Raw genomic sequence first — 23,180 nt, forward strand, 5'->3', positions numbered from 1 at the left:
CAAATACATTACATCTAACTATATGCCCGCTTAAAATGCCTTACAAACAGTTGTAAACATCAGAGAAAGCATCCACAGCCCTCTGTGTGGATGTGAAATGGCACTGCAAGGTTTGAAACAGTCTGTACTGCAGAGCACTAACTCTGCTAATGACACAGAAGTACCCCTACATGAAAAAAAAAAGAACGAACAAAACAATACAAATGTATTCCTTCAGGGGAAGCATTCACTTGGAAAAACTTTTTTGTTTATGGGTTCTTATGTATAGTAGAGCCAACAGCACTGAAAAAGGTGGATTTTTATGAGGCCCATCAACTGAAATCACACTGCAAGAGACCACTGCCTGAATTTCATGCGGATCCCATCTCAAGAGATTGCTAGCGAGAGTAGCATTTCACATTTAGACACAATGGCCAGCATTTTCAGTAAAAGACCATTAAATCTGAATGCCTTCAAACTTGGCTGGCACCCACTCTGAGAAAACAGGCCTCTAGGTTGTCTTAGGTTGGACAATTTGCAAAAAAAAATTGACTACCATTTTTTAACATTTTGGGTAAGTTCTCCACCAAATGCTCTTTCTCTCAGTTTTTACTGAAACCCGTATAGAACAAAGTCCTAAACTTTCTGCATCTTAAAGGTGAAATAAAATACTGGTCTCAGACACTTTTAGGAAACATGCAGGCTTACCATAAGTATTTGCATTCTTGTTAAATAAGTTATAGAAAACTCTAGGCAATACTTGCATGGTAATAAAGGGTCACTGCTCATCTATGACAAGTGTATTCAGAAACGGGTGGGATATACTAGCTGGAAAAAATGAACCAGCATATCCCACTTCTGCCACACGGAGGACCCACTGCTAGGACTGCTGGTACCTTTCAGTAGATACACGCAGGACCACCTGACTCTTTTTTTCCTTGCATGGAGGAAGAAGAGGGTCAGAAAGCTACTGGGAACAGAAAACAAAGTTAGCATTTCAGAAGGTGAAAAAATGTATTTTTCTCCTCCTTGACTGCAACCCCTGGTTCCTTAGAATGCCTTTCTCTGAAAAAGCTCTTTCTGAAACTGCCAAGACCAGGCAAACAAGAGAACTGACCTGTAAAGACTGCATGTCTTCATGTGTAATCACATAAAGCCTGTAATCATGAACTTTAAAATACAGCCAAGGGAGAAATGCTGGCAACAGTTACAGATTGCAGTTTCTGGCAGTCCTTCTTCACGACCTTTGTTTGTAACAGAGGAAGACTAGCAAATGCAGTGCTTTGTTGTGCAAAACACCACTGAATTAGTAGCACAAGCTATCCCTAATAACCAGGCATTAACTTCCAGTGCTGAGTCCAGAGCATTCTCAACCATGTTAATGCAATTCAGCTGACAGTTCACAAGACTGTCAGTTCATTTGTGAAAAGGCAGGTAAAATGATCTCTGTTTCTTAAGACAGGTTTTCCTGACTCCCTTTAGTATCTAGAGATGCTAGTCATGTTTCACCAAGATACAACATTGCAAGTAAGCATCTCACAAAATGCAACAAGCTCTGCTCTTTAATTACACGTAACAGCTAGAGAATAGACTTCACTTGCCAATGTTGGGCAAAGTAACGATCACAGAATGAACCAGCTTCATCCCTCTCCCAAACCATAATATACATAAATAAGAATTTGATATGAAAGCACAAACTAAGTGAGCCACAAGAGCCAGTGCACAGTTTCCCATATGAAAGACGACAAACTCTGTGCGGGTGCGGACAATAGTCTTCTGTGCATCCAGTTTGCAGACAGAGCAGTAATGCATAGGAAAAAGCTGGATGTATCATGCAATTTAGGTTTAAAACAATATAATTTTAGTTTAAATGGGTATCTTAAATTACAGGATTTGCCAGGGAAAAAAAAAAATCCCACACAATCTGAATTAACATTTCAGTTCCTCTGAGCTATCATCAATTGAACAAAAGTGAAAACAGCCAGTGAGGTTATAAGACTGTTGTCTTGCCTGTAATTTGGTTGCCACTTCGCAGTAATGTTCCATGATTTAGCTGAAAAAGAAACCCAGACCTTTTTTATTTCTAAAGAGAAGAGGAACTTTAAAAGTTTTAAATATCTGAATCAGCATTTCAGAGAGGGAAGGACACTCAGCAGACTGCTATCTCCTGGGAAGTCTACTCACCTTTCCTTGACTTGGCCACTGCCAGCTGGTGAGAAGCTGGAACATGTGGTAGATCCCCCTCTGTACTCTGGATCTATCAGGAAGAGGAGATGAATATTTCGTCAAGCCAACTGGGATATGTTTCTGTGCTTAAGAATACCGAAGCCTCATACACTGCACATGCTGGGGAAGGAGAGGGTGAGTTCTGTGGATTTTTTTCTCTAGTCCAACAGCCAATACTGATTGAGAAAACAAATCCTGTCACCTTGAACTAATGTATTATTTCACTGGCTACTCAGCAATGCTCCTGTAAACAGTGATCCTTAGGACAGCACCTCCCACTCACAGCACAGGGCTCCCCTCTGGTTATATTCATCACATCCTGTGACAACACTGACAATTCTTGGCTCCTCTTCTAATAAAGACTAAAATAACTGTGCGGAAACACCTTTACATTACTGTCTTTTCCATTCAGCACTCTTGGTCCTTCCTTTAAACATAAAGAACAAGCAAAATACATTTAGAAAACTATATCAAGAGGTCAGCACATAAGGATTGTCATCTGCTGTCCTACCAACTATTTTTCACAAGCCACCAATCCTCCTGAAGGACTCCAATCCTGCCAGAACCTATTCCAGACTTCACCATGCACTATGCAAGGGAATACTTCTTGTGTCCTCCAGTACAAAAAAAAAAGGAAGATAATGCATTCAGAGCCATGCAGATTTCAGCTGGGAAGCTTAAAAATACTTAATAACTTTGCGAAAGAGCCTAAGGCAGCAGTTCTCAGACAACCATTCAAACAATGAAAAGAATACACCTAAAATCTCAACAGGGAGGCCTCTGCTTAGCTCAAAACTTGAATTTGTTTTCTCATTCGTGCACTCCAGAAAAAATCCTAATGGTTCACATGCAAGTCTACATGAACAAAACCCCCAATCCAACTACCTCCAACCCTGACCTCTATAACAGGCCGCCTGCCTAATTTCAAAATTCCCAAACAATGAAATTTTCATCTCCATTTTCGATCAACTTAAAAATGTTGACTGATAATTGTCCCAAAGGGATTTTAATCCAGGATACTGATGGTTTTAACCCAAATTAGTATTTGGCTAAAGAAGTAGTTATATTTGCACTGATATCATGTATATAGTAACCGCAAGGGTGCATTATTCTCATTTACAAGGGTTTTGAGAAGTACTTGGCCTGAACTTTTCACTATTAGCAAGTGAACAGCATTACTCTTGCAAAATAAATCACAAGGCTTCTGTTCCTCTAGGAGATGAAAGCTGTACCATCAAGTAATATTACAAGCCTTTTATAGGATTGCCCTTGCAGGAAAGGTATCTTGATTCTCCCAAACCTCTCAGTTTTCAACAGGTACATTTGCTAAGTCTCTTCTCATCTAAATACCCTCCACGTTCTGTCCTTGGCTGGAAGACAGCACCCTGGCTGTGTCTGCAGCATGGCGCAGCTCCATGAGCACACAGAAGCACTTCTTTCTCCCTCCCCACCCCTCAGCCAATATTGATACTAGTATACAACCTTCGGGGCTGTAATTGGCCACCTCAGGAATGGGTGTCTGAGGGAAATCCTGCCCTGACGCACTCCAGCACTCCAGCTATCTTCACCACTACAGACTTCCGAAGGGCACGCAAACCTCTGAGGCATTTGTAGGCATGGAAAGAGCTTCCTTGATATATCTGTCATCTTTCTTATGTGTATGAATGCATTCCAAGCCAAGCTGGGAAAGTGGGGGGAGGAGTTATTATCACTTTCTCTAATACATTTCATTGTTCATTATAGCCTGCTTAGAGGCACACAAAAATAAAATGCTGCCAGGTATTGTTCTAAAGTTTCTTCAACAAACCCAAATCCTTCCCTCCCAGGGATCTGTAGGCAGCTGATATGTACGCATTATATTGTGCAAACAAAAATTCACCAAAATCCCATCCCACATCACATGTCACCTTGCCAAAACAGCTGTGTTTATGCCCTGGCATCATTGCAAAGTGTGTCAACTGAAACTTCACAATGCATCACATTTAGCTTGTGCAGAATTCAGCAAGTCTTCTTTATGTCATAACCCTTTACAGTCCAACTTACTCTGAAGGAAAATGCCATTCCTTTTATAAGATATATATACATGCACATATATATACATATATATATATATACATATATATATATATATATATATATATATAAAAAACAGCTGTTTCAACTTTTCCCAAGAGTACCAAACAAAATAATTTCTCCTCTGGGATATGTTGCAGAACGCATTGCCTCTCAAACCCCTCCCATTGTGCTAATGAAAACATCTGTGCAGCTACAAACAAACTAGATCAAGAAAATGATCTGTCTGAAAACTAAGCCAGGAAAAATAAATAAATCAAAATACAACATACTTCTTTTTCCCCTCTCAATTGGACCAGTCCTTTGTTCTGGTTCAGTAAATGGCCAAACATGATGTAGGTAAGGACATACTCACACAAGAAAGTGAGAAGAACTATAAACTGGATTACGTTTTTCTAGTCAGTGACTGCCTTTAGCTACAATGTTATTTGATCTCAAAGAGCTTGTAATAACAACATGACACTAGGCACAGTATCTGCTAAATCATCACACTCACTGTAAAACTCTGGGGTTTTTCCATTCACTTGCTTTCTTCACTCATTTCACCAGTGAAATCACAATCTTTCATTTTACGTATTTATTTCACAAAGACAAAAAAGCTAACTGCTGAACTGGTAAGAAGAGCCCACTGTCAAACTGTGTCCACAAAAGCATCTACTAATTTAAGACAGATCTTACAATTCAAGGTGAGAGTCTACACAAAAAAAGTGCATTCTTGAATATGTAGGCTGTGCATTTACTAGCCTAATAAATAAACAAAGCAATTACAGAAACATGGGAAATAAAATCCCCTTGGGGCAATTATCAGTCAGAAATGGAGACGTGCATTTATGAAGATATTAAAAGGCAGAGAGTACAGAATGTGTAGCTAAGCCATCACTAAAGTGATGTGACTAAAGAAAGTCACGTCAAGCAGTGACTTTAAGGGTTCTAATTTCCAGAGAACAAATGAAATCAACATACAGTAGATTGTCATCAAAACCAAAAGTCGCACAAGATGATCACCTCACCCTATAGCCCCTCCCCCTTTCCTAGAACAGCACTTTTGCTCCATCCACAAATTTATTTTTAATCGATATCAATTAATAAACTAAATTGACTTTCAGGCCATAATGACTTCAAGTTAGCAATTTAAGCAAAATTCGAAACCAAAGTCTCTAATACATACAAGATCTATTTCCATTGGAAAAGCGCCTATCAGTTACACCAGCGATTGCAATTACCTGAGCTTGATGAAAAAAGAATGAGAACTTTCCTGCTGACTCTCAGGAACAATAGTAACAGCAGCAGCACCAAGTTATTTCATTAAAAGGCTCAATTAAAGCAGCCTAATGAGAGAAAGCGACAAGTGTCCTACCACAGGGAGAATTTAAAGTATTCCTGGAGAAAACATTGTCAGCTACACAGGAGGGAACATTCCTCTGCTGGCAGCCAGCAAACTATGTAAACCGTATGCAAAAACAAAGTCATATATCTCCACCTACCTCTTCCATCTCAAAGGAGTCTTTCTGCTGCAGCATTAGATTCATTATAGATGGGTTTGCGAGGGGAGTGCAGGGGTCTCTGCCTAGCGATGCTGTGGGCAGCCTTTGCGTCAGGGTGCTGCTGTTGGATGTACTGGAACTACTGCTGAGGCCTGGCGAGTCCAAAGGACCAGATTCTTCATACAGTCCATCCTGGGCACTTGCCAACCTGTTGCCTTCCACATCTGCTGGAGGCACAGTACCCACTTGCGTATCAGCAGCAACAGCAGGAAGGTTTGCAGGTTTATTTGAGTCTATAGCATTTGTCTGACTAGTGGCTATCTCCTCCTTTACAGTAGCCAAAGAAGAGGGAGAATCTTTCTTTTTAGAGTATTTTTGTAATTTAGGTTCATTTTTAACATCATTTTCCTCTTTCCCTGGTTCAGCTGGACTTTTCCCTTTTTCAATAGGTGAAGGAGTTGAGCAGCCACTACCATCGGCTTGCTGTGTGCTGCACAGATTGAGCTTTGACAAGGTCTTCATTAACCGACTGGCAGTATTGCTGCGATTTAAAGGAGGAGGGCTGGATGCCTCTTTGCTGGAAGACACTGAATTCATACTACCAATTTTCTGCAAAGGAGTCCCAGAAACTTGAGAATACAAAGAAGAAAAAGCATTGGCCACAGTAGTAAGCACTTCAATTTGACGAAAACGACCTGCACAAGAATGAAATGTAAGGCAGAGTTTATGAGGACGTTTGCTCATCACATCCCAGACCTATTGATCCACACAATGGTTTGAATTCTCAGAGACAGCTGTTCATATCTGAAGATGGAATTTTCATCATAATTTCTGACCACCCTCCTCCACCCCCCCCAAATCTCCTCCTACTTCTGACATGGGCTGCAAAGGCTGACTGTAAACTGCCTAGTACTGTGATGTGAAATGGATACCACACACTATGAAAAATGGAAAAACCTTTGCTAGAGTCTTTACTAAATGCACAAGAACAGCATGAAAAGCCTTCACAAAATAAAAAGGAAACACAGGCATGCAAATGCAAGTTAATCTGCAATGTGCTAGGAAGAAAAGGGTTACTCACATTTCTGTCCATCTAAAGCTACAAGAGGACATTTCAGCTATGCCCTCATTTCAGCAACATTCATTACTGACCTAACAAAGCTCCTGTTCAAGTCAACAGAAATATTGGCCCAGATTTCAACGACAGAAGTAGGTCGCTGCTAGCAGCTTTCAAAAATCCCACCCAGATACTGAAGAATACAAGAAACATTTTTTATTGCTGTTTGTTTCAGTGCTCTAAAGCAACAACAGAAGACAAGCTTAGGAGCAAGAGGCAGGAATGGTACAAACCAGAAGGCAGTATATCTTACAGGACGCCTTTCATTTCCCTCTCCCACTATAAACCCCTACCCCAAGGTGTACAACATGATGGTAACCTTTTGCTATATTTAAGACCAAGCAACAGCTTTACTACAGATTCCGAATGGAATTTTGCTGATGGCTGAAAAGGGGTTTGGCAGAATATTAGATACACACCTTCTTTTGGGGTTATTTACACAGTTCAAAAACTTCAAAATAAACTTTGCTTCAGAAACATACTTACTTGTTAAAGCAAAATTTGGATTTTCCACTTCCATGCGCTGTATTTGGGCATTCAAAAACACTTTGATATCTATCCCTCTGGCAAATGATGATGAATTAAAAAATCTCGCTGGAATTTTTGAAGCAATATCTGGTTCATCTCTTCCAAACCCAAGGTTATAAAGCACCTCTTCAGGATCTTCCTCGTAAAGTTCCAGTAATTCAGAAACACTAGACAAATGAAAAGATGTTTACCATCTACTTTTCTGCTTTTAAGGCCCAGTCCCTTTTGTCCAACTACCAAACTGGCCCAGTAGCCAGCTTAGTCTACTGAACTTTTGACTCCTACAGCTCAGCCTACTTTAGGAAATAACTGAAAACTCTGCATCTGAAGTTTTGGTTCCTATCACTAGACCCATTGGCCCAGACACATCTCAGCTCCATTCCGTAACTTATGAAGTCAGCCCTCATTCTGAAGTGCTCTGATTTTAAAATGTAGTTAAAATTACAGACATTTCTAACATTTAGGCCCATTTGTTAGTATTTACTGCAAACCACAACTGAAAACAAGTAGCAATTTTTTAAGCAACCAAATGAAAATTCCCTTCTCGGCTACTGAAGGGAAAGCCACAATGCACATAAATCAAGCCAAGTCCAGACAGTCAAACACGCCTTCAAAGCATAGTACTCTTTTACCTTGAAACAGTCGCACTGCTTTTTCCAGACCCAGTAGAATTCATACTTCTCCCCTTCTGGTGAAACTGCAGCCTCTTCTCCTTCGCCAGCACACCATTGCTGTCAATACAAATGGAGAAGACACCTGCAATAAATCACTTTCATTCGGGGACTCGATTCGCCTTCTCAGAGGAGAGCTAAGCTTCCAGTGCTGCTGAATTTCTCTTTTCCCCTTCAGTGTTATCTGGTTTATATTAGCCATGTCATTTAGTGAAATACAATAACAAAAGTGAACCCTGGGACGCCTCGGTAAAGACGTACGTAGACGGTAAGAATTTGAAGGCAAATGCAAGCTGAGAAAACAAATCTCTGATCTCCCCTTGCTGCCCCACCCTCCCCGATCCCTCCCTCGTCCAGAGAGGAAGCCCAGCTGCCCTGCCCTGCATTTCCATGCCTTCCTTGTGCCGCTGCCTCATCCAGCAGGACCACCTCTCCATGGCTCCAGCTCCCTTTCTCCCCCAGTCACCACCCACCAGCAGTGCAAAGCTGCAAGCTGCCCGAGAGGTGGCCGCTGGGGAAGCTGAAGAGGCTCCAGGTTGGAGAAAACAGAGTGAAATGAGCTCCAACCCAGACTGCCGGCTAGTTTCTGTCCCAATCCCAAACTATTTCCTCCCTGCACCTGAAGAAGACACCTCAGCATCAGGTGGTATCTTGGTCTCAGAAGTACTTTACTGCCAATCTCTCAGGGGGACAAACATTCCCAAGATGGATTTTACTATACAAATCCTAACACACATACACCAGCCACCAAGAAACCAAATAATACAGAGGATTCACCAGAAAGTGCACTTAGGGAGCCCGGCTCAGCACAATGCTGCCCACAGAGGCTGTGCCAGTATTTGCTGAAGTTTCAATGGGGCTTTAGTTTCAGCACATTTTAGTCACAAGCTGTCCCTATAAAGCATGAGCCTCTCCTCTCTCAGTCTTTTCTTCCCTACACTCAAAGGACATCTGCTCTGAAAGATAAAACTAATTTTCCCTTGAAATTTCTGAAAATTCTGAAATTCCCTGAAATTTCTGAAATCCTACTACCCCAAAAGCTACATCAGGTCTGCTGGAAGATTTTTTTCTGCATCTCCTAATGACTGTTTCTGTGTTTTCTGGATCTTCTCCTTCCCTCTCATCTAAACAGATGAGAGCAGAAGAACTTTAGCTACGAGGTAGCCTTCACAACTTCCACTGCCCCCTCTCCCACTGGCCAGTAAAAATATTTCCCTGAAGCAAAGAAACAAACAAAACAAAGATGTTTACCATGTTTCCATTTGTGTATCACTCCGTAGATGATTAGCTGTAGAGAAAAAGAAAGTTACACACAGACCTCTTCAGAATTGCATTTCCCACAAGCAGTACGAAGAAGCATGCAGTGAACTTGTTTACCAATACTCCCGCATAGGTCAAATTTTTCTCTTCCTATGTAAACATGATTGTCAAGAGTTTCTAGTATACAGCTAATATAAAGGTGATTTGGTTATTCTGTTTAAAATAAAATCTCAGATGGACACATGTTTATATATTGTCATTAATCATATTAACTTGAGATTTAATGTGTGGTAAAGCAATGATGGTTACATACACCATTTATTGCTTTGCAATTGAAGATGTGATTACCAGGTGCAGGGCTGTTCCCGGGCAGGAAGGGGAGAACGGGAAGCAGGTATGCAGACAAAGTAAAGAATGTAAGAAAGGCAGCTGGCCCCACAGCCCAGTACTGAGACTAAAGTCACTAGTCTTTTCATCAGCACAGACTGCTCGTTACATGGGGCAAGGCCCTGGCTGCCCAAATAGTGCAATCCTAGGTGCAACAAGGTGGAGGCTGCAGTGCTGGTGGGACCAGTGGACACCCTCGGAGATGAGAGGGCTCTGCCAGGAAAACCCTGCATCTCAACTCACAGTGCCAGCAGGGAGCAAAATATGGAAATCTCACAGCCTCTCTTATTTTTAGAGGCATCATGAAGAAACTGAAATGTATACAAAATGCAGATGACACATCTCTTTTTTTAGTATCCTTGCCTATAATTTGAAGGTAAGACTATATATATGGATTAACTGGTGACTAGTTTGAACAGCTAAACCATAGGTTTTAAAAGCTTAGAAGGGGACTGGGGTTACAAGACCCTGCTCAATGCCCTCCATACCATTCACACAGGGCTCTGGCTTGTATCTGAATTCAGTCATGGATGCACAAGAGAAGGCCATTCATACCAGCCTCAATGGGGCTGCCTGTCCAACAGCACACGCAGCACTGCTCCAGCAGCTCTGTTGATCCCTTGTTCTCTGGTGGGAAGCAAAGCCCAGAAAGCAGAAAGCCCAAAGCAGAAACACTCACATTCTTACCCACAAAAATCAACCAGCGATTCTAGTATTGGGACCTTTGTTATGCGAAAAGGAGGGAAACAACCTTCTGCCTAAATCATGCTAAATGCTCACAAAAAAAAAACAGAAATCTTTGGGAATTACAAAGGGGGAAAAAATTAAAATAAAAAAGTGACATGATACTTTAAAATATACTGACTCTTGCATTCTTAGTCGTATGATCAGGGCTTGGATTACTGTTACAAGGAAGCTTTTCCTATGAAATATTTGCATTGCAGGCAGTCTAGCAAATAGAAAAGACCATCAGAAAGAAAATTTAATCCCAGTTAATATATTGCAGTAAGGGACTCATTTACTTCTTCTCCATCATTGTCAGACCAAGCTCATTATCAGATCAACTATTTTCCTTAGAAGTCTTGAATCTTTAAAAAATAACGATAATTTCCTTCCCCCAGACCCTGTTCCACTAGTTTGACACCATTGACAAGACTACTGTGGAAGAAAGGGCTTTCTACTACAGAAGTTCTGACACTTTGAGCTATAGCTCAAAAAAACATTAAAAGCTAAGGGGGGGGGGGGGGGGGAGTGGTTTTGCCTTTTTGTTTGTTTTTACACTGAAAGCAAATATTGTCTTGTACCCCGTGCAGATAACCCCAGGACCCAGTTTGTGAGACTGTTTCTATTTTACTTCAAAATGCTGCTGTTAGACCAGGAGCAACAGTAGTTCTGTTTGTAAGCCTGTTTGTGGACACCTCTAACCCCTGATAAAGAGAGGCTGAAAGTCATATTCTACGATGAAGTCCACCATGAACAGCTACATCTCCTTCCCCTTAAAAAAGGGAAGAGAAAGAGAAGGCAAGCAGCTAGCAACAGCAAAGTGCCTATCGTGGCTGATCCAAAATACTTACTCAGCCTTGGTGCTTTTCATTTTTAAAAGCACATAGCCCTTAACAGGTTTGCCTTGTGGCTGACAGAATTTCAGTCCTTCTTTCTCCTCCAAGCGATTCAGTGGAAGTGGGGCACGCACAGCTACCAAAAGTAACCCATGGACAAGAAAAGCAAGTAGGAGAAACAACTTTCTCACAGCCTCAGGGAGTGCTCCAGGCTGTGCTGCTGCTGTGGTCATTAAGATGAGAAGGCAGAAGTGAATTTCAGGGATGCCTCTGACATTTGGGTTAGGCCAGAATGTTCAACACCAACAACAGTCTAACAAACTCAAAAGCAAACCTTCCTGCATTTTTCTATGTCCTAGGCTGGTTTTCCAGCCAGGTTTTCAACTGCCTTTGGCTAGAAGGGAAATGCTGTCTTTCAAAATAAAAATCAGATGACTTGAACATAAAGGGGTTTGGGTTTTTTTTTGCTAGAAAAATAGTCATAATCCTGCCACACCCACCTTCGGCTCCCAGGGATAAGTCATCTTCAAAACTTCCTCCACTTCTCACCAGCATGCCTGAAAACGTACAGTTAGCAGTTCAACAATGAGACTTCTGCAGTGTTTTCTTTTCAACAGCTTAACTAAAGACATTAGCAAGACACATTGGTTGATGCAGCAGGATATAACCAGACTGTATTTACAATCCCTGCATTATTCATATGGTAAAAATGCACTAAGAAGTGCAAAGTTACATTTGAGAACATAGAAAAATTATTTTGATAGAGAACAACTACAACACTGTTTTGTGCTCAGGAATATCCCCGAGTCAACCTGCAAGCAAATTAACTGCAAGTGGGAACCTGGGCGTACCACCCAACACATCTGCGCCTTCTGCTGCTACGCTATCTATCCTCCAGACATCTTACCATGGGGATCCAGAGTCTGAGTCAAATTTAGGCATTCTCCTCTCTCTCCTTGTACCAGATTAAGAGCTGAAGCGAAGACTCCGGGCACAGCAAGTAATTCCTCTGCACCCTGTCACTCACTACCTGCACATTCTTGCTGTACTTTGTGCTTCAGCATTCAGTCCTGCTCAGGCAGTAAAATTTTCAGGTGTGGCAACCAGAGTTATGAGAGGCAGAGACGGCCTAATGCTGGCCAGCTGGGAGAGGAAATTACATCCTCCCCTTTCTGCACACTTTGTGGTTTTTTTAGGGCTTCATAAACTCTCCAGAAAGACTTATCAGGATCTCTTCCCCCTTCTCCAGTTTCTCAGGCACAACCGCTTCACAGTGAGAATAACTCAGCAACGCCGACTAGGTTTGTGCTGCTGCTAAAGATACAGGGTCTCAGGTGAACATCCACAAAAGCACCATTTCCAGCAAGAGATTTCAATAGGTAATTGAAAAATTTGGAGAGAAGATAAAGGCTTTTCCTTACCCTTCAACAGAGGATTGCTTTGCTCATCCAGGGAGGCTCCCAGAGGCGTTCTGAAACCACAGAAGAGATTAATGCTACTTTAAAAACTTGCTGCTTCATGTCCTTCCTTACAGTGTGTAACAAGCTTGTGATAGCAGCAGTTGTCCCTCCCTCCACCCCCAGAAAGCACAAACATCTGACTGGCAATAACTTCCTAAACAATCACCAACCCTCTGAACAAATACGCCTTGTAGGGAAAAACAACAGAACAGGTTAATAACTGCAACACTCAAACACTGGGCAGTGGCAAAGCTTCAGGGTCACAGCCCTCTGCAGAAGGAAATCATGGGCTTTTCAGCAAAACACCCAGAAAAAAAAATGAGCATGGGTTTCTGAATGGGCTAACTCAATCTCATTTATATGACAAAAACTGTTGTCATTTTTGTCATTCAAAAGTTCTTGGAGAGAGGGGTGAAAAGCTATATTTGGTGATCAGGAACAAGATAAAAATCTTGACAGCTATGTTAGCTGTCACTTGCTGATTCTGATATTTTATAGGCTCTTAACATTGCCTCTTACTTGGATTATCCCTCCCATTGCTGCTCCGTGAAGGGCAGAGAGCTTGCTGAACCTCACAGTGCCCAAGAGGAGCAACAGAAACTGCACAAATGGCAGGTCCAATCCCTCTCTGGGCTCACGCTACACTTGTTGACACTAGCTGGATGTTTCCATATCTTGTCTCTGAGACATGTTTAACCAAAGGCCTGTCACTGTTAAGTACTAAAGCATTAACCCTCAAAGCCCAAAACAAGTTCAGAAATACAATACTCAAAGAAGGGGAAAGTAGATTATTTATGTGCCTATATTCTATATGTTTCATTTGGGTTTTTAATTAGACAAAAAACATAAACCTGCCCAAAGACCTGAAAGTAAACAGTGCTCTGATACAGTATTTGGTTTGGTGCCATGGCCAAATTAAGCAAGGAAAGGTTGCATCTGCTTTCTAACAGACCTTACACTTCACAACCTTATTTTTCTTTCCCCTCTGAAAAGAGTTCACTCTTCCCACGTATGGCCTGCTGATAGGGAGCAAGCTCACTTCGATGTGTCTTTTTGTGAAGCAAAGCCCCACCATGGTGAGACACCCAGGCAAACAGCCAGAGCATCCATGTGCATATATGTGTTTCAGGTGACAGGACAGACTCTGCAGAGGCTCAGATCTCCCAGGTTTCTGCCTGTCTGCCCTGCTGGGGTTTGAAAAAACTTAGGGCAGATTGTCTAAACCTGTCACGCTACAACAAGCCTTATGTTCTGAGGTAATAACTATGCCTGTTTACTCCTTTGCTTTGATGGGTGCGCCCCCATACTCCTCCTTCCCTAGTGGCTGCTTTCACGTCTCTACCTTTTTGATGCAAGGTCTCGCTGGTGGTGACTTTAACAGCCAAGGTCAGTGCTGCACACACCAGCTGGCAGAAAATAGTAAAGGCAACCACTGAAGCTGGTGTTTTCTTTTAGGAATTAAGTCTGCCACCTCTACAGCATGTTAGCAGCCACCAGAAAAGCAGCCCTGTCAACCACCCTTCTGCTGCCCTGCTTGCACTGCTGCACACAGGCACATCTGCCTTATACCCCTGCCTTTGAAAAACTTGCATTTAAGAACTAGACATGACATAAGTTTAAACAAGGGACAAGTACCCATACAGAAATCCTTTTGGACAACAGAACAGACAGCTCTGCCTTTCTGCGCCAGTTTGTTTTTCACCAGAGAAAAAGAGAGCAGCCCTGTGCACTTGGGAAGGTTAGGGCTGGGGGGATCCTTTCACTTGCTGGGTCCTCAGGATGAGGTCTCCCTGCCCAAGACACATCACAGCAGGTCCCAAGCATGTCCCGACAGCCTCTGCACTGTGGTCAGGGAGGCCAATAGCAACCTGAGGGCAACCAGATCAAAGAGCAAGTAAGCGGACATGCATCTGGATCAAGAGATGCTACAGTTTTCCATTTGCAGTCACTCATTTATTATTGTAGTCTAACATATATGACAATAAATTCTCTCAATGTCAGTCCACAAAAGAACTGAATGAACTCTCAAAGCCCACATTGCCATGGGATGCTGGTACTAAGCAGGTAAAAAGACGTTATGCAGCTTCAAGGCTTTCTCTCACATCACAGAGGTTTGTTTGCTCAGCTACTAGTTGAGGTAGGGTGGTCTTCAGGAACAGGATAAGGGTTTTGCGCTGTGCTGCGAAAGTTTAAACATCAGCTTTTAAAGCCTTAATTGGGCAGGAGCCATGTTTATTTTAAACTTGAAGGAAAAAATCTTCTTTCTGAGGCATTTCAAGAACTCACTTCCTGCATATCTACAGGAGATGGCTCCTAAATACCTCCTGTATCTCCTGTATTACTGGCAGTGTTTAAATACACTCAACCAAAATAACACATGTCACCATAGAGCTGACAAAAATTTCTTCTTTTCTATCAGTATAATACAAACACTTGTGTTTCCTGTCTTAGCTTTACAAGAGTTGAAATGGAAAAGCTTTGTCAACTTTCTTATTATTTCAAAATGCCTTTTCAAAGTACCAGGGAGAGGGCAAAGAATGCCTTTCTCAAAGCATGTGATTCCTAAAACACGAATTAACTAGACAGTTTGAGTAAGATCTGACACTCCTTAAGCCTCTATAATTCTACCACAGTATGATATATATATGTTTTTTTGTTCTGTTTTGCTGTTGGTTGGGTTAAAAAAACCCTCAACAAAACAAACACAAAAACCAAAACACGTATGTCCACCAAGTTAATTATCATGGGATATTAGGAACCCTCCTCTCTCCTCCAAAGCAGATGTGAAACAGAGATGCCAAGTAGTAAGAGCCCAAATCACTAACATGAATATCAAGGGACAGCTAGTAATTATTTTTATCCATATTATAATACTGTGGATGCTTTTGGAAACAAACAATGGAATAAATCTTATAAGCAGATCTATTTATGCAGTGGGTTGATACTAAGTTTTTTTGTGCTGCTGCCAACTGAAACCAGAAAATGAGATTTCAGAAGCGCCAATTTTCTTATGATGTATATTTCACAAAAGCTCATAGAAACTCTGACAAAATGGGAAGGACTGCTTTTAGAAAATAGGTAACAGAAAATACTTTATTTTAGTAACTGAATGTTCACTTGCAGTAATGGTTATACTTGCAACAGAGCTAACTTGCAAGAATAAGGCTCCGAGACAGAAGCTCAGCGTGTGTATGTTGCCCACACCTTGTAGCAATCAAAGCTCCACCAGTGTTATTAAACAAGTAACAGTTTTCAGGGAGGACAGCAATCATTAATTTCACAAGAACTGTTGGGTTTAAGTATTCTTTTTTAAACACCACACTATAGTACCTGTATGGCTATTCTGTCATCTGTTTTTTAACTACGCATTGTTACCAAGAGACAATCAGCGCAGCGTTTCTATACATACATTCACTTTGTAACAGTGCAAGTTGAATAATCATTTTACTGCACATACAGCTATTGTTCACATGCATCTTAGATACATCCTGCAGTTTTAAAACACAAGGGAGTGTGCATCACTTCAGGCAGCTGGGATTACACCTCCCAGATATGAACCATATATGCATATATGCAGATATTGTACACATTACCGAGCCAGAGCCTAACTCCAGTCTGAGTAGCTTGGTTTAAGAGATTTAGGAAAGGAAAAAAAAAAAGTGGCAAATTTTATCTTTCTGAGGAGAACACAAGATTCTTCTGTAAAGATTTACGACAGTTGACAGCTGCACTTTAAAAGACTTCTATGGAAGAGTCACAGTGGGTTTCACAAACATGCATTAACTAAATTTGCATCTCTGTATTAGAAAAAGAGTAAACTTATGCTTTATTGCCTTACGTGTAAAATATGACAATAGAGTGTAAAATAAGATTTCAATATTTTGGGAATCAACTGCCAGAGATGCAAACACATTCCACAGAAGCATTTGTTGCCAGTTTTAAGAACAGAGCTATCAGAGCACTGGAATAAGCCTTCAAGCTTTTTGCTGTTACTCAAGATTTGTGACCACCTATTAGAAGTTCAAGCTGTCGGTTTGCAGTTTTGTGCTATTCCCTAAATTCTGTATGGAAATGGTAAAGATCACAGGGCCAGGGAAGGTTCTAGAGAGAAATCCTGCAGATACGGAGAGAAGTGGCAGTGCAGCATTAGGAAGATTTTCTCCTTCAGGAGCCTCGTCCCCCACTACTCCTCCAACACCCCCTGGAAGGCAGAGCCTGGAAAGATCTGAAGAAAACTATACCAAGGACCCTTTAAGCTATACAGAAACCCACACTGCAGTTACAGGAGTAAGCTCAGTCAGTTACTTTCGGGATCAAAAGATCACAAAGGCACGCCTATTCTCAGGTGTATATTTTCTTCTTAACATAGCTGCTCTCAAAAGAAGGAAACCAGAAACATCAAGTTGGAGATGTCTTTAAATGTCATTGTTACTGGAAAACTAATTGTCAACTTCTCCCCATCAAATCTGGCTCAAAGGGCTGCTAGGATTGAATGCAGAAAAAGACAAGACAAAATCAGCTGCTACTGCATGTAGCATTTATGCTGTTATGTGACTGAGGATGAAGAAAAAGTAATGCTGCCAGCCCATCACAAACGCCAAGGAAGTATTTTGTAATAGTAATAGAAATGTGCAATATATATACACCATGTCTCAAGTTAAGGACATTGGAATAGTCTTGGATAAATCACGTTAGTCTAAATCATGCCGTCACTCCTGAAGACCCCTAAGCATAGAGGCCATTGCTGTGAAAACACCATTTCTTCAAATCTGTAGCAAAAATCAGGCAAGCCAATGGGTGGCTTTAAACTGGAGCCCCTCGGTGAGAGATAAAGCAGCTTCCAAACCAGTGCAGCCTTCCTTCCCCTCAACTGAATTCCTCCCTTCGTGACTGAAAGTCTTCAGACTCGTTAATGAGGCAACAAGGAGAGAAAAGTTGCCAAAAGTCAGCTCTTCCCTAGCCATTCATAGGTATGCTACTGCTCTCCTTGCAACCCCAGCTAAAGGCATAACCCACCCAATACCGAAGGGTACTTCTATATACTCCAGGGAGGCTTGGGAGAGCGCCGATGGCCAATTTGGCTCCAGAGCGCCGAGGTGTCCCCGATGACCCACACGAGAGGACCCCGCCGGGACCTTCTCTCCTCCACGACGTGGGAGCTGCCCGGCCCGTCACCCCGCTAGAGGACCGTGGGCTCCGGCCCCGCACCCGCAGTGACCCACCTGCAGTCCTTCAGCCATATCGCGATCTTCTCGTTGGGAACACTGTGGCCTTAAGGGCAGAGTAGGAGAGAAAAGTCGACAGTCAGTAACAGCCCCTCCGCCAGGGACGGCCCACCGCAGCACCCCTGGCTGCCGGCCCGCGGGGGTCCCCGTGGCTCACGGGCTGCTGCCGTCCCGGCCCCGCCACCCCCTGGCACTGACCTGCTTCTGCGGTCAGCGGCAGCTCTCCGCGGGCGAGATCCTCCTCCTCTTCTTCCTCTTCCTCCTCTTCTTCCTCCTCCTCGCCGCGGGCCAGCGCCGCCGCCGCTGCCGAGAAATCCTCCGCTTCCGACGCCTGCCAGGAGTCGCGGCTCTTGGCCCAGGCCTTCCTCTTCTGGGTCGCCCCTTGCCACTCCTCCGCCGCCGGGGGCTCCTCCATCAGGACGGCGGTGCCGGCGGGGGCTTCACGCCGGGAGGGGACTGCCGGAGAGAGCCAGCCTGCCGGCGGAACACAAAGGGAGCCGAGCTGTGCCGCGCCGTCCGTCCGGGGACCGCCAACGGGGCCGTGCCGCCGGGGGGCGCGGGGCCGCCGTCCGCGTAGCCCCGCGGGAGAGCCGCTGCCCCGCCCCGCTCTCACACCCCGGCCCACCCCTCAGACCCGCTCACCGCCTGCCCCCGGACCACCGCCTCCGACCCCGCAGGTGCCAGCCGCGGCGCCGCCGCCGCCCGGAACACAGCGGGAGGGCAGGGGCGGTACGGCTGGAGTCGGCCCTGCCCGGCCCGGCGCCCTGCCCGGCCCGGTGCCCTGCCCGCGGTTACTCACATATCGCACCGCGGGGAGGCGGCGGCGGAGGCTGCGTCCGCCCCGGCTGCGGGCGGCGGCGGCGGCTCCGACTTCCTCATACCGCTGCGGGAGAAAACTCGGCGGCCACGTGACGGGAGCAGGGCCGGCGGCAGCTCGTCTCCTGACGGGGCCGGCAACACCGGGCCGCGACGGCGGAGGAGCATCCAAGGGCAGAGATGCAGGGACCGGGGTTTGGAGCCGGCTGATTGCTGGGGCAGCAGGGCTGTGGTACCCGGTGAGGGCAGCCCGCGCTACGCTGGGCTCAGCGTTGCTCCTTGGCCCGGCACGCACAGGATGTGTCCAGACAAAAACACACGAGAGCAGGCAGAACGGTATTTGTGACTTCTTTTTTTCATGGGGGAACTGGAGCACCGAGACAGGAAAGGCATCGGGAGACAAATAGCTTGGCTAGGCACATGCAACTTTCTGTCTCGTTTTCAGGGGTTTGAAATCAGATAAGCCTCTGCTCGGGCACAGACAGACATCTGCAGGGATGCCGGCAGTACCAAACAAGGCCTCTTAAAATCTTAGCCCCCTCGAAGCCATTATCATCTGCTTCAGGATGTACTCAAGCAACCAGAATCAACTGAAAACCCAGGAAAAGACGAGTTCCCATGTCTGGGAAGGACGGGTCGCACGAAAGGCCACTCACCGCTGGGGACAGAAAGCTGTTTCTCAACCACTGTCTCCTGTTTGCTCACTTAAACACGGGGCGAGGTCTGTGCAGCGAGAGCCCTGTCCCAGGGCTGCACAGACTGCCTGCTCTGGCTGCACGCTACGGGACAGTGGGTCAGCCCCTGCGGCTTAAGGGGCCGGGCTGCCGCTTGGGGAGTAGGACCCTGCCACTTCCTCCTGGGTCAGGCTGTCACCCCCTGACACTTCTGAACGAGCCCTGCAAGCTCACCTCAGCCGTGGCACCTGGAAAAATAACCTTTTTCAAAGGTCTTTTACAGCACCTTCAGGAAAAGGTGCTGAACTACTAAGCACAAACAGTAAAGAGGACCAGAGTCACCTGGAAGTTTAGAACTGCTGTCAACAGGCAGGCAAATAAGATATTGTTTTGCCTATTCACCTTTTGTTTAAAGGCAGATCTGCCTATGGAAGAACCAGGTTAATGGTAAATACCCATTTTCCAGGCTTTCATTGGAATTTCTGTGGCATTTTCCCTAGCCCCTCCAATGCGTCCACTACTTTATATATCTAGTCTTCCTAAAATTAATTTCTCGTCATCACGCAAGCTATTTTCCTAAGCATACACTGATTTTCTGAATTCATTCTATTGAAATTAAAACAGAAGAACAGCAGCACAAAGAAAGGTTATTTGTATTTAATTTGTCCTTGAAAGTGCTCATTACCATACATGTCTGGGGATTGTATTTCTAAATGCCTGTACTTTTTTTTAAAGGACCAAACTGCATTTGAATCTTTCTTGTTGATCCTCAAAAGGATCAACAATTTCTCAGCAGGGCATGTTTCACACTCAACATGTTTTCATAAACTAATAGGGAGCATGTGCTAAGCCATGGGTGTCCTGAGGGGTGAGTTAGAGTGTCAGCAAGTGTTCTGTGCCCTCCACCATGGTGGGCTTGGGGTTCAGCCTCCAGCTGAAGCTCCTCAGAGGTGTACCTACTGTTCTGGAACATTGAAATCTGACTTTTGGGGGCTTGTTGGCGAGAGCCTAACACAGCATTACTTTGACATAATGGCCAGTAGTTCTGGTTTATGCATATGCAGGAATAGATGTACCTATTAGAAATGACTCGCTGAGGTTAAGCTGTCTGGCAGAAAGATGGTAGGGAGGCCTGGGGCGGGAGAAAGGGAGGGAGGACTGGGAGAAGTTTAAATCCCACCATTGTTTTGCTGCCTGGGAAGGAACACAATAGCTTCTGGGAAGTAACAGTTTCCCTGGCACAGCAAAGGGTGAACAGTTGCAAGCTAAAAGCAGCTACTGTCTGCTGTGCCAATACATCTTTAAGGAGTTCTTAATCCACAAATTACTGACATTATTGTCTATAATTGCTTGTCTGTTGTGACAACACTTATTCAGAGAATGCTTGAAATGTAAACAGCAGCCTGTAGCTTTTTGCAATGAAGTCCTGCCAGTGCAGCACTGGGCTCTCACTTGCTTTTCCCTACCATTCCAGCAAGTTCCCTTTTCACTCTATATGAATAAGGATTGCATCCTTCAATCCTACATTAAGTAGAACTTTTTTTCTAAGAAAAATACCTTGCTTGTTGTTTCTTTCAATACTTGTCATCAAAACATGGGTTTGTTCTGTAATAAAAACTTCTCTTGCTTCAGAATGTAATATATTAGTTGCACTTCAAAGAAATACATGATTGGGAAATAAATCCTGTCAAGTAATCTTGTCATTTAAATCATCCCAACTTCTTTTTTCCCGAATTATTTTTGAAACTATTCAAATAAAAATGCATAAGCAGTAATTAGATAAGGGAGAAACTGTGGTTTACACTACATTATAAAGTCCTAAAAGAAGATTTATAACCATGGCACCATCAGCAGTACTACCCGGCATTGCAGTAAAATCGCACACAGATTTTAATAATGATAATAAAAGAACTCTCACATTTGTAATAAGGATATTGGCCCTGAATATATGAGTGTGTATATAAATGCACACACAAAGTAGAATTTAGCCCAAAGAGTGCACTAAGTTGCTGACTTTTAAAGAGCAAAAACCTTTGAAGAGGTCTTAATCCGATTTTTGTGTGTACTCTTTCAGGTACAGGATTCTCTAAAAAAATGCATTTCTACATATTGAAAGGTATCAATGGTTATGTTTCTACATTATGAAGATATCAATGAGGTGCTTCTGCTGATTTCCATGGGGACTTGTTCCCAACTCCAGATGCATCGTAAATAGCACTCCCCTGCTATAGTAGGGCTAGGCTTCCCCATGCTTTTGAGCAGAACATTTCCCTGTTATATCTGCACGTTAAAAGATCCTTCATGTTCAGGAAGGATTACACTATTTATCTATATCCCTGCATATATTATGGAGAGGTAGGGATAAGGCTGTGGAAACCAAAGAAATATTGGTGCAGCTGAACCCTTGATAAGCATGGTCAGAGCCTGCACTTCTTCCTCTGCTGCTTCCAGAGGAACTGCAGATACCCAGTGCCAGAGGAGGATGTGAGCAAGCAGGATCAGGAGGTGCTGGTGAGGTCTGGACTGACCAGATCTGGAAGCTGTTCCATCTGTTTCCCAGCTCAGCAGAGGACTAAGGACAACGTGTTATCAACCAGCCCCCAAAGCCCCACTGCGAAGATCTAGCCACAGAGGTAATACTATGACCGTGTAAGTGGATAACACAAACAAAAGCTATTAGGGCAATTGGGAATAGCTTTACACCCCAAAATGACAAACATAAAACAAAAACCCAAACAAAACTGTCTGTGCGCCTAGTGCCTTCCTTTGACAGAAGAAATAGGACTAATTTTAAAGGCTGAAGCATTTAGAGAAGTGGTGCAATATGACAAAAACCTTCTGTTGGACTTTTACATGGCAGTGAGAACTGGTTCTTGACAAGAGGAGAAACTCGACACTGCTGACTAATATAGGGCTGATCATGGGACTTGCAGCTCCAAGTCAGTGATGTTTCATGACCACAATTGCATTTCCATGTTATTGGCTTTTTCCAGACAGAAGAGAGGAGGAGCTAACAAATAGTTCACCTTAGCAAGCACTGTAACAAAAATTCCTACATAGTAACAAAAGTATGATAAATACTGTGCAGTTATTTGCTTTGGCAGGGTCTGTGTTTAATAGCAGGAGAATGCATGAAGAAACACACAACCCAGTGTCATGTACATCTTTAAAGTTTCCACAGCTCCATTTTAGTAAATGCACTTTATTAAATTAAATTTCTTTCTGAGCCAAGGCTATTAAAAAAAAAAAAAAGTCTACTGAGGCCTCTGCTACACTATAAATGAAAAAGACAACCTGGCCAGAAATGGGTAGTATCTATTACATGTCAAAAGAAAGGGCCTGTCACTGCCTTGTAGTTCAGATGGCTCATCGCAGGGATGGGCTGTTTGGTCTCTTGACTTTTCCATTACATATCCTGCATCTGCAGATGAAAGGAAAAGGCTGGAAGTCAGTCTTTGCAGAGCTCCTCCAAGGAGATGGTGGTTGGGAAGGTACTGCTGGCTTTCTTCAGGTTTCTTCGGCAACTTCCCAATTTCTCCAAGGGTATCTCACCTCCCTGGTCCTTCCATTCTAGTGCTGGCAGGAGACCATGAGCACCTCCTTCTCCTTCAGAGCATCTGTAGGCTTCTGCTCCCTGCCAGTGGAAATGCCTCACTTTATTTTTTTTTTTCCCTTTTTTTGTTGTTTTTTTTTTTCATAGGCCATTATCTATTGTTTTAGG

General features: G+C 43.6%; 1 protein-coding gene across 2 annotated transcripts in view; it reads right to left on the reverse strand.

The window, feature by feature from the left end:
* ITPRID2 (ITPR interacting domain containing 2) overlaps positions 1–18,904 on the reverse strand; it is a 39,987-nt gene extending 21,083 nt beyond the window's left edge. The window contains exons 1-10 of one of the 2 annotated variants that reach the window (XM_057411768.1): positions 18,769–18,904; positions 18,168–18,443; positions 17,967–18,015; positions 12,706–12,755; positions 11,785–11,841; positions 9,330–9,366; positions 8,040–8,138; positions 7,366–7,574; positions 5,763–6,457; positions 2,164–2,236 (exon numbers count right to left, since the gene is read on the reverse strand). In XM_057411768.1, the coding sequence (XP_057267751.1) occupies positions 2,164–2,236; positions 5,763–6,457; positions 7,366–7,574; positions 8,040–8,138; positions 9,330–9,366; positions 11,785–11,841; positions 12,706–12,755; positions 17,967–18,015; positions 18,168–18,384 (1,486 nt within the window). In that variant the 5' untranslated portion in view covers positions 18,385–18,443; positions 18,769–18,904. Of the gene's footprint in view, positions 1–2,163; positions 2,237–5,762; positions 6,458–7,365; positions 7,575–8,039; positions 8,139–9,329; positions 9,367–11,784; positions 11,842–12,705; positions 12,756–17,966; positions 18,016–18,167; positions 18,444–18,611; positions 18,735–18,768 lie in introns of those variants that run through there. The other variant, XM_057411769.1, reaches the window with a different exon arrangement.
* Positions 18,905–23,180: the final 4,276 nt, after the last annotated feature.

The sequence above is a fragment of the Pezoporus wallicus genome, unplaced genomic scaffold (assembly GCF_028554395.1).
Source record: "Pezoporus wallicus isolate ANWC-B61680 ecotype Strahan unplaced genomic scaffold, APGP_CSIRO_Pwel_v1 contig_6732, whole genome shotgun sequence".
Classification (NCBI taxonomy): Eukaryota; Metazoa; Chordata; class Aves; order Psittaciformes; family Psittacidae; genus Pezoporus; species Pezoporus wallicus.